Here is a 12,553-nt window from a genome sequence, read left to right on the forward strand (position 1 = left end):
AACCAGATTGAGTAAAGTATTGAATAAATATAAGCTTACGTTGAACAAGAGAGTAGTCAGATACACTATGGGCCGAGGTCAGGGCTGGCTGAGTTTGTGCAGAGTCGGAAAAAAGGCAACAGGTTAGAGGGGCTAGGAAAGGTTTGGAGGTCAGGAACAAGTCAGGGTCAGACACAGGTACTAAGAAAGTTGAAGATCAAGTAGTTGATATGACCAAGCTTGATTCAATAAACAGGTGGTCAAAGAGAATGAGAAAGAACTTCCATGCTAGAAATCTATATTGCTCAGGCACCTTCCTGTATGTGTGGGAGTCTTATATGGTCAGGGATGGCTAGGAGAGAATAAGGTGAGTGTAAGGGGATGTGTGCACCCTACAAGGAGCAGAGCAGAAGAACCAGAAGGAGCAGAGACATGTGCATGGCAGCAGGGAATAGAAGGGACAGCAGAGTTACGTTGTCTACGGTCTTGATGGCATCTCCTGACAGTACGGAGCGTCTCGCTGCACCCCTACATGTCTCCACATTATAGAATAATCTAATGTTAATAATAATAGTTTTATTTGGCAAAAAAAAATCCATTCTGATCTTATCTACCTGTATATTAGATAAAAAACGTACACTTTAGCCATCCAATGCTCTTCAAAGCTGAACTCCGACACCTCAAGACCTCATCACAGGAGCTTCAACCAACTTTGGCAAGGTCTCTCCTTTTTTGGGGGAACCTTCTGGTAAATCCGGGAGACTTGCGTGGTATAGTATCGCCAACATTATGTGTAGTTTTCGCAGCAGTTACACAAGAAAGGTCAATGATCAGGACGTTCAAGTTCCAGTGAAGTCTGATGTTTTTGTTGCCCTCTCAGCTCACTCACTACATATTTGCACTGTTCCTCTTATCTGTGTGCCTTGCCTTCTCTCAGGCTGTGTCGGGGACATTTCACATGAAACTGGATTTCTGTAGGATTAGGAATTATTCACTAAAACAAAATGTAATATTTACCCTCCCCCATCCATGAAAATCACCAATCACCGGAAATATATAGTATCCAACAATGAATGTATGTCCAACGAGGCGAACATGCCATGGAGTTATAGTCACCCCCAACACCTCGAAGAGCATTTCACCATCTCCACTAACACTTGGGTTTTCATCCTTCAAGTCCCAAAAAACAGAAACCCCGTCCGCTTAAAAAGTGGTCACGTGCAGAAACCCTCAGGCCCTATAGACTATAATGAGGTCTGCTGGATGTCCACCTGGTTTTAGACGTTTTTATACTAAAAATTTTGAGCAGAATCTGGAACAGTCTCCATAAAAGTCTAGTGCGAGCCTAGTGCTACATGCTAATACTGGTGTACACAAAATACGTACACTTGGGACTAAAGACCAGACCAGCTAACCTATAGAAGACATAGTGTAACATGCAAGCCAGGTCAAAACCAGGACAGCACAGGCATATCCAAACTGATAGGAGAAGAACAACAAGGTCCAAGCCAGGGTCATATCCAGGAGATAACAGATTAAGCTGAAGCAGTAGGAGATCTGGTAACCAGAAAGGTAAGCCAAAATGAGAAATCAAGAGTTCAGCAAAACCCAGATAAGATCTGAGAACAAACCTGATACCTGAGTAGTATCAATGCTGCATATAAATACCCTGCAAAACGATGTGAAACAAAGGTTCATCCAAGATAAATTTCTCTAGTTTTGATCTCGTTAGAATCTGGGTTGAATCTGGTTTGTTGCGAGTTCATTCATCTCTAGTCCTGGTGGGAATTGTTTAAGACTCTGTCACGCTCTCTGTAGACATCCTTACACCTTACACTGTACAGACAAGTGGTAAGATCCTCACTATGGCTGGTTGTAATTGGATTTTTTTTACCTTCGGAGAAGGCTTTTGGTTTGGGCCTTAGCCATAGTGATGTTGCAAGTGGTATAGGTGCTGATTCTATGGTGACTTCTTCCAATAGGTGGCAGCACATAGACAACTTTTTTCATCTGGAATTGAACTAATCTGCCTAATCTTTTTCCCATTGTGCATTTTGTGGTTTATAAGACCCTCTACATCAACTCTAGTGCTCTCCACAAGGAGAAAGAGTTCCCTGAAAGAAGAGAACTACGCAGCAAACATTATGTATCATAAGGTCTTTATTTCATGATATCATAGCAGTTCTATACATCACTATCATGAATCATGACCATATTTTTATTATTTTTACGTCTTGACTATGCACATGTGTGATCATGATCTAGATCCCGTCCATAGACCTCAACTTCACAGAAGTGAAGATATTCCGATTTTCCAGGCAAACCGATATTAACGTATCTACCAACGATATCGTTACATAGGAAGGTCTGAGACCCTCCTGCTTGAATTGATGTCACCACCGCACACCTGTAATAGGAAACCATAGGTTAGTGTCCTCCACTAAATCTATATGGAGATAGACAAGAGAGGACTGTCTTATTCCAAACTACGAGCTGGCCAAGTGTAGTGCAACAAAGGACTGGACAACATGGAGACCTTCCGTAGCATTACGGATTGGTTTAACTATTGTGACAGATGCATAAGATTGCCTAGCTGTGGGACCTGGGACCACTTGGGACCATCCTAATCCTCTCCCCCTTCTCTGATGGACAGGGTAAAGGAGCTCTTGCTCTACTGCTATGTTAATGGGTGCAGGCGCAGCATGGCAAGTTCCAGAGCTGTTCTGCGCATGCGCCAATTACCATAGTGGAGGAGCGAGCGCTAGGAGATTTCAGCTAAACCTCCTGACCCTGTTTTCCCCCAATAGAATAAACTGATCCATTTTAACAGATGTAAAGGGGATTGATGTCTGAGTTATGTCAGTTATGGATTTATTCCAACACTTCTTCCAGGGTGCTAGCGTCAAACCTTCTCACACAATTGAAAAGATGAGGTCAAAATTTGAGTTTAATGGATACTTTGCCTATTAAATAAAGGCATACAAGGTATGGTTACTGACGAATCTGTTCTGAAGAATGATTGGTTGGTGTGCACCATGACTGGAGACAAATAACTTTTAGAAGACTTCAGTACATTTCTTATAGAGATGAATGAGGCTGAGAAATGCTACAATAGCTGAAGACCTAGGAGTACATCAATCCATCGTTACACAAATTGGCTACAAAAGATAAAATGCAGGACCGCTGCTTCTCTCAGCAGAAGATCTTGAATAAAAGGATGATCTAACTGCAAGCAAAAAACAGTTCTCACTTCTAAAGGGGTTGTCCAAGATTTGGAGCAACTCATGGCACAGTCAGGGCTCCTAGGAACTTAACTATAAAACATAGTGTAGAATACTCTTAGGACTTCTAGGAACCTATCTATAAAACATAGTGTAGAATACTGTCAGGACTCCTAGGAACCTATCTATAAAACATAGTGTAGAATACTCTTAGGACTCCTAGGAACCTATCTATAAAACATAGTGTAGAATAGTCTTAGGGGGCTCCTAGGAACCTATCTATAAAACATAGTGTAGAATACTGTTAGGGCTCCTAGGAACCTATCTATAAAACATAGTGTAGAATAGTCTTAGGGGGCTCCTAGGAGCCTATCTATAAAACATAGTGTAGAATACTCTTAGGGCTCCTAGGAACCTATCTATAAAACATAGTGTAGAATACTGTTAGGACTCCTAGGAACCTATCTATAAAACATAGTGTAGAATACTCTTAGGGCTCCTAGGAACCTATCTATAAAACATAGTGTAGAATACTCTTAGGGCTCCTAGGAACCTGTCTATAAAACATAGTGTAGAACACTCTTAGGACTCCTAGGAATCTATCTATAATACATAGTGTAGAACACTCTTAGGGCTCCTAGGAACCTATCTATAAAACATAGTGTAGAATAGTCTTAGGGCTCCTAGGAACCTATCTATAAAACATAGTGTAGAATACTCTTAGGGCTCCTAGGAACCTATCTATAATACATAGTGTAGAACACTCTTAGGGCTCCTAGGAACCTGTCTATAAAACATAGTGTAGAACACTCTTAGGACTCCTAGGAATCTATCTATAATACATAGTGTAGAACACTCTTAGGGCTCCTAGGAACCTATCTATAAAACATAGTGTAGAATAGTCTTAGGGCTCCTAGGAACCTATCTATAAAACATAGTGTAGAATACTCTTAGGGCTCCTAGGAACCTATCTATAAAACATAGTGTAGAATACTGTTAGGACTCCTAGGAACCTATCTATAAAACATAGTGTAGAATACTCTTAGGACTTCTAGGAACCTATCTATAAAACATAGTGTAGAATACTGTCAGGACTCCTAGGAACCTATCTATAAAACATAGTGTAGAATACTCTTAGGACTCCTAGGAACCTATCTATAAAACATAGTGTAGAATAGTCTTAGGGGGCTCCTAGGAACCTATCTATAAAACATAGTGTAGAATACTGTTAGGGCTCCTAGGAACCTATCTATAAAACATAGTGTAGAATAGTCTTAGGGGGCTCCTAGGAGCCTATCTATAAAACATAGTGTAGAATACTCTTAGGGCTCCTAGGAACCTATCTATAAAACATAGTGTAGAATACTGTTAGGACTCCTAGGAACCTATCTATAAAACATAGTGTAGAATACTCTTAGGGCTCCTAGGAACCTATCTATAAAACATAGTGTAGAATACTCTTAGGGCTCCTAGGAATCTATCTATAATACATAGTGTAGAACACTCTTAGGGCTCCTAGGAGCCTATCTATAAAACATAGTGTAGAATACTCTTAGGGCTCCTAGGAACCTATCTATAAAACATAGTGTAGAATACTGTTAGGACTCCTAGGAACCTATCTATAAAACATAGTGTAGAACACTCTTAGGACTCCTAGGAATCTATCTATAATACATAGTGTAGAACACTCTTAGGGCTCCTAGGAACCTATCTATAAAACATAGTGTAGAATAGTCTTAGGGCTCCTAGGAACCTATCTATAAAACATAGTGTAGAATACTCTTAGGGCTCCTAGGAACCTATCTATAATACATAGTGTAGAACACTCTTAGGGCTCCTAGGAACCTGTCTATAAAACATAGTGTAGAACACTCTTAGGACTCCTAGGAATCTATCTATAATACATAGTGTAGAACACTCTTAGGGCTCCTAGGAACCTATCTATAAAACATAGTGTAGAATAGTCTTAGGGCTCCTAGGAACCTATCTATAAAACATAGTGTAGAATACTCTTAGGGCTCCTAGGAACCTATCTATAAAACATAGTGTAGAATACTGTTAGGACTCCTAGGAACCTATCTATAAAACATAGTGTAGAATACTCTTAGGGCTCCTAGGAACCTATCTATAATACATAGTGTAGAACACTCTTAGGGCTCCTAGGAACCTATCTATAAAACATAGTGTAGAATACTCTTAGGACTCCTAGGACCCTATCTATAATACATAGTGTAGAATACTGTCAGGGCTCCTAGGAACCTATCTATAAAACATAGTGTAGAATACTGTCAGGGCTCCTAGGAACCTATCTATAAAACATAGTGTAGAATACTCTTAGGGCTCCTAGGAACCTATCTATAATACATAGTGTAGAACACTGTCAGGACTCCTAGGAACCTATCTATAATACATAGTGTAGAATACTTTCAGGACTTGTTTAGACCTACCAGTTCTAAATTTGTAAGGCAAACACAGCCAAAGTACTTACTCACTTACTTTTTCTCCCTGCATTGTAGACCTTGTGCTCAGCAAGGTCCCATGCATACGAACCAATCCATACTGGAAAATCTGTTCCATACATTAGCTGGATTTCAAGATCCAAACCATAGTGGGTATTCCTTGCGTCATAGTGATCTCGGATCTTGGGAGTGTCTGCTACCATGAGGCTTTACTGTCTACACTATATACAGGATGGCACAGGAAGGAGACAGAGACTTCTGAGACAGTAGAGTCACGAGGAGGCAGCGACTCCCAACATCATCCATCATTTGGCTCTGTGCAGATCAGGGAATCCAGTCAATATGCAGAATGGATTTTCCAGTTCAGATTGCCCCGCGTGCAGGGGGCATAAAAGCCATGAACAGAATAACTCTTTGTATATTTGTGATTCTGATTTTCTATAATGTTGCCTTATATATCCAAGTCATTCCAAAGGGTTCACTTACTTTTCTTGCCTGGGATGTATTAATAAATAAGTGTATGTAGGGCTCACACTCACCTTGGATTGTTGTTTCCATTGTTGGCCAAGGAGTCTCCTACAAGGACTTCAGCACCGTCCAGTCTGTTTCCGCAGCAGTCACCTCTGTTAGTGATGGAGATGTGGCCAATCCTATAAGACCTCAGCAGGTCCACCCTCCACCAGGGAGATAAGTCATTGTTTGTGTGTGAACATGAGCCATGTTCAAATTGCGTGTCCTGGTTTCCATCTATTGCATTTATTGCCAAGGCCAAATACCCCAGATGATTCAAGGTGTCCCTATAAATGGAAGACTGAGTAGCTCGACCACCAAGTGCAACATTCCTGTCTATCAAGAGAAGAAAAAATATTACGCGCATCTTAAAGGAGTTGTCTAACCCCAAAATGATATTTCATACTGAAAAAGTCTACACAGGACATCAGTATGAGATTCCCTGTCACCCGGAGCCCACACAGACTTGTCTAGGAGTCGGGTTGAGCTGATCTTGAGATTTCTGATCATTTTCCAGCCGACCCCGATCGCAATTGTGAAATTTGTTCGATCACCGATTGGGATCCAATCTTTCCCAATCCCGATCACTCAACCCTAGTCAATGCTTCTCTATGGGTAAAATCACTTTTAGGGTTGGGAGGATCTTGAGATTTCAAAATCTGATTTCTGATCATTTTCCAGCCGATCCCAATCCTGATCCCGATCGCAATCGTGAAATTTGCTCGATTGCTGATCGGAATCTGATCTTTTCCGATCCCGATCACTCAATCCTATCTAGGAGCGGTGTGGCAGCCCCGTCCACTCTATAGTGGTGGCTCTGGCGAAGATGGGAGCCACTACTATTTCTTGAATAGGAGAGCCGGCCTGCACCCCAACAGATCACTTACTAATAACGGAACCTGTATATCATTTTGGGGATGGACAACCCATTTAATTGAACCCCAAGCCATAGCTGCTTTCTACATGAGGAATCACCAGAGGATGTTGGGTCGGATACATCTGAGATGTCCCGGATTCCCTGCTTTTTCACCCTCTGCATAGTTTATACTGTACATCTTATTGAGTAGGGTTGAGCCGATCTTGAGATTTTAGGATTGATTTTAAAATCCGATTTTGTATCATTTTCCAGCCGATCGCGATCGTGAAATTTGCTCGATCGCCGATCGGGATCTGATCTTTCCTGATCCTGATCCCTCAACCCTATTAATCAGATATACATGAGTGGGGTTGAACCGATCTTGAAATAACCTCCAACCTCGATCCCGCCAGAAAAGATCGGGATTGAAATTCCGATCGCGATCGTGAAATTTACTCAATCGCTGCTCGGAATCCAATCTTTTCCAATCCCGATCGCTCAACCCTATTATTGAGTCTCATGATGACGTCTTCACTGAGCACAGAACCACATGACATCTCTCATATTTACTTACATATATGTTTCCTGTCATCAGTATGTTCAAAGTTTCCTATAAAAAACAAAATAACGAAAAGATTATTCATCATTCTTCAAATCTGGAGTCACGCGGTGATGTCTCCAGCTCCTTTACTCCAGCATCATGATGGTATCCCCTCCCTGTCCTGAGCTCTGTCCGGGGAGACACATACTGGGAGAGGTTTATCACGCCTTGTTCCTCGTATAAAAGCATGAAAAAGTTGCAATTATTTGTGGGGTTTGGGGTTGTGTGCAAAAAATTGCAACTTTATTTTTCTGCACTTGCCCCTACCCTGAAGTAGGATTAGACCTGGGGGTTTACCAACACCCATGTCAGGTAAATGAATAATTTTGTTACAAGGCACATGACCTCATCAAAGAATGCGCCTTGAATAATTGTCCTCTGCAGGCGCAAAAGTTTTCAAGACCAGCGTACTAAATGTCAGGCTTGCTAAATCCCCCAGTGTGCAGACCCTTGTTCCCCCTCTAGTCATTGTGCACATGCCTATACTATTGTCACTATGGACATCTATGTGGATGGGGATTTAGATTGAGCCCAAGGCTGGATTCACATCAGCACTCGCTCTACATTCGGTGATTCCGTCTCCGAATGCGCTTGAAAAATGCAAAGAGAAAAATCCTACAAGCAAGTAACCGCTTTTTAAGGGGATTCTGTTTCTATTTTTTGGGTCCCCAAGTGGATCCAAGTGCAGGTGTGAGTCTAGAGTATTGGAGGGATTTAGGAAAACGTGAGTGTAACATCTTTGCTAGAGATGAGCGAACAGTGTTCTATTGAACACATGTTCGATCGGATATCAGGCTGTTCGATGTGTTCGATTCCATACGGACACCACGTGGCAAACTCCAAAAAAATTTGATTCCCCTCCCACCTTCCCTGGCGCCTTTTTTGCACCAATAACAGCGCAGGGGAGGTGGGACAGGAACTACGACACTGGAGGCATTGAAAAAAATTGGAAAAAAGTCATTGGCTGCCGAAATCAGGTGACCTCCATTTTAGACGAATAGTGGATTTCAGATCCGGGTCATATGAGAATGTGAACTTTGTGACTAAGAGACAGGGATAGCTGTACAGGCAGGGATAGCTAGGGATAACCTTTATTTAGGGGGGAATGTTATTAAAAATAACTTTTTTGGGCTCTATCGGGTGTGTAATTGTGATTTTTGTGAGATAAACTTTTCCCCATAGGAATGCATTGGACAGCGCTGATTGGCCAGAGTACGGAACCCGACCAATCAGCGCTGGCTCTGCTGGAGGAGGCGGAGTCTAAGATCGCTCCACACCAGTCTCCATTCAGGTCCGACCTTAGACTCCGCCTCCTCCAACAGAGCCAGCGTTGATTGGCCGAATTCTGCTAACTGGCCAATCAGCGCTGGCCAATGCATTCTATTGGCGTGATGAAGCAGAGCTGAATGTGTGTGCTGAGCTCAACTACGCCGGTGGCGTAGCCGAGAGTTCAGTGCACGGCCAGCTCTCCTATGTCGGAGATTGAGCAGAGTTGGTCGTGCGCTCCGGTGGTGTAGCAGAGCCGAGGGTGCAGAAGGATTCAAGCGCACACTCGGCTCTGATGTAGCAGAGCTGAGTGTGCACAAGGGTTTAAGTGCACACTCCATCCGGAGATGTAGCCGTGCTGATGCGGTCAACACTGCTACATCTCAGATCGGACTACAATGGAGACTGCTGTGGAGTCCACTTGAACCCTTCTGCACCCTCGGCTCTGCTTCACCACCGGAGCGCACGGCCAACTCTGCTCAATCTCCGACATAGGAGAGCTGGCCGTGCACTGAACTCTCGGCTACACCACCGGCGTAGTTGAGCTCAGCACACACACTCAGCAATGCTTCATCACGCCAATAGAATGCATTGGTCAGCGCTGATTGGCCAGTTAGCAGAATTCGGCCAATCAACGCTGGCTCTGTCAGAGGAGGCGGAGTCTAAGGTCGGACCTGAATGGAGACTGGTGTGGAGCGATCTTAGACTCCGCCTCCTCCGGCAGAGCCAGCGCTGATTGGCATAATTCTGTAAACTAGCCAATCAGCGCTGGCCAATGCATTCCTATTGGAAAAAGTTAGCTTGCAAAAATCGCAAGCTGACAGGTATTTCCATGTAATAAAGTGACTTTTATGCCCCCAGACATGCTTCCCCTGCTGTCCCAGTGTCATTCCAGAGGTGTTGGCATCATTTCCTGGGGTGTCATAGTGGACTTGGTGACCCTCCAGACACGGATTTGGGTTTCCCCCTTGACGAGTATATGTTCCCCATAGACTATAATGGGGTTCGAAACCCGTTCGAACAGTCGAACAGTGAGCGGCTGTTCGAATCGGATTTCGAACTTCGAACATTTTGGTGTTCGCTCATCTCTAATCTTTGCCGTCCGGGCTTTGGCGTCATCACCTGGTCGCATGCTGCGGCGCAGGAGATGCATTCGGCTGTGATTTCTTCTTTTGGGTTTGTTTTGCATTGTCTGAACACTGTCCTATTCCTTCACCTTAGTAATTGATTTCCCACCACACCCATCTCCTTCACCTTTGTTTCTCTCTTCTCCTCCATTAGTTAAACTTATTCTTTCTCTGTGATTAACAACCTGCCATCCTGTCATTATGTCCAGGGCGGATTCTTCCTCCCTACTGTATTTAGTCTTGGTGCTTGCTATTGCTTTGTGCGTGCTGGCTTTTTCTCTCGCTGTTATTTCTTGTATTCTGATTTCTGACCTCGGGCTTTCCCTATTGGCTATTCTTTTAGATTCTGATTTTGACACTTCATTGCTCAACTGTTACTGACCCCTGGCTAGCTGACCTCCCTTTGTTGTTATTGTCTTGTCTGCGTTTTGTGTGCCATGTATATAGGTAGGGATCGTCTCCAAGTTGCTGCCTATTGCGTAGGATAGGGCCAGGCAAGAGGAAGGGACAGTGGGGGCTTCAGCTTAGGGCTCGCTGTCTCTTGTGCCCCTTCCTCCAGGGTTCATCTACGCACTGGGGAACTGCTGTTTGCACTTCCCTAACAGTGAGTCTTCCTATACCCTGAACCAGGGAATGGTTAGCCTCATATATGACAGGCGGCATACGAGGAGTGATAAACCTCGCCCAATGTTCCTATGGAAATGCAGAGCCAGAATTCTGTACAGGACTGGATCAGGCATCAGCAGCATGGACAACAGCATTGGCAACACAGTAAGCAAAATAGCATCCCTCCAGAAGGTGGCACTAGAGAGTCAGCTATTCCTCTTGTCTAATATTTTGCATTTTCCCAGGAGGCAATGCAGTAAACTCTCTCTAAGTGCTCGATCTCTACAAGGACAATCACTGCCTTCCAAAAGTCTATTTTACAGATAATTTTACCTTCCAATAAGGGGTACTTACTTAATTGCTTTCCCATCGTTGCAGCTTTTTTGATGTTCTCGGATATCCCCTTGATGAACAGAAATGACTCCCCCTTGCTCTCGCTAACATTTCTTACATCAATTCCTTCTTGCAGGTCTCCTGGTGAGTACGAGATCAAGACCTTGTTGGCTCTTAAACAGTAAATCACCAAATTTTTCTACAGTAGGATTATTTGTCAAACGGAATCCTATAGACCATGACTTCTAGGTAACAGCCCCGTCCATAGATACACAATGGAGCCCTTGGTCCCCATTTATTTCTACTGTCACCAGTCCTGCCAGAGTTGCGCCATAAGCTGAGGTTACACCATATCGATCTAAATTAGAGAAGTGACATCAAGAAGACCCCGAGAGGCAAAGCAGAAGACGTCCATTTATACAAGACTCAACAATGAATGTGATCCCCATCGGCGAACCCCAAAATGAAGACAGACCCTAGAATGAACCTCAATAAGTACAGACCCCAGACCTCCAAAATAAATATAGAGAGGAGAGACGTTACTGAACCTGCAGGAGCGCCATCAGACACAATCCAGAGGAGGACAATGAGGAGCAGAAACTTCATCCTGCAGGAGATACAACCATTATAGAGACATGTTCCCTCCTAGTATATACAGTACAGTATGTCATATATTACAATAGAACTATATACTGTATATCCCTGGGGCACATATGGTGGAACAGTGTATATTTGAGGGCACATGTATATCTCTGGGGCCATATATAGAAGCTATCAATGTGACGTAATCAATACATTACTGAGGTTGTGTCTGTCAGTGTGTCAGGTTGTACATTGTTACAGCTGTACTTAAGGATACTATGACAATCTGGAAGGCTTGGACATGTTGAATATCCAGCTGCCTGATCCTTCTGTCCTGACATTTGGCATCAGGCCCCCATACACTTTATATAACAAGCCTAAATTAGCGAACTCAGCCAATATAATGTCATGTATATGACACGTGTCACTCATGAGGAATCTTCTGCTTAGTTATAGAGACCTCATCTAAGGTGATACAAAGTCTGAGACATTCTACTCATTAACCAGAAAGCTCAGGATGGACGGGGTGTTAACCATTTCATGAGTGTTGCTGGGCTAATAGATGACAGATAACACTAATAACACTGCTACATCTATAGATACAGACTATGTCAGCGCCCGGCTCTGCTACATCCAGACAATGTGGCTCCAATGTCTCCCCCTCCCCCATACTATGTATATTGTGTGATATCTGATATGTAATAGAGATCTTACCTTACTGTATGAATGGTCACCAGCTGTATCCCCAATGGGGGGATTCCCTATTATATATCCCTGTGTGTCCCCCGCCCCGAGCAGTCAGTGGAGCGGATTGGTCAGCGGATATTGGCGAGCCATCCGGCCTTATGTACATAAAACTACTGAACATTGTAACCGACTTTGGCCAGTATTTACTGTCTGACATCTGTGTCATCAACCAAAAAATAAAAAAAATCGGGATTGATTTGTGCCAAATTGAATAAACCACCATGACCTCGCACTTTGTCACTTTTGGAAATGTCAGAAACTTGTGA

The 12,553-nt window shown here is 43.2% G+C and overlaps 1 protein-coding gene across 1 annotated transcript in view; it reads right to left on the reverse strand.

Moving 5' to 3' along the window:
- Nucleotides 1-11,564, reverse strand: part of LOC142198356 (uncharacterized) — a 20,121-nt gene extending 8,557 nt beyond the window's left edge. The window contains exons 1-4 of the mRNA XM_075269348.1: nucleotides 11,469-11,564; nucleotides 10,015-10,061; nucleotides 6,199-6,501; nucleotides 2,252-2,386 (exon numbers count right to left, since the gene is read on the reverse strand). Coding sequence (XP_075125449.1) covers nucleotides 2,252-2,386; nucleotides 6,199-6,501; nucleotides 10,015-10,061; nucleotides 11,469-11,564 — 581 coding nt within the window. The remainder of the gene's footprint in view (nucleotides 1-2,251; nucleotides 2,387-6,198; nucleotides 6,502-10,014; nucleotides 10,062-11,468) is intronic.
- Between the last annotated feature and the right edge of the window lie 989 nt (nucleotides 11,565-12,553).

Source organism: Leptodactylus fuscus, chromosome 3 (assembly GCF_031893055.1).
Source record: "Leptodactylus fuscus isolate aLepFus1 chromosome 3, aLepFus1.hap2, whole genome shotgun sequence".
Lineage (NCBI taxonomy): Eukaryota > Metazoa > Chordata > Amphibia > Anura > Leptodactylidae > Leptodactylus > Leptodactylus fuscus.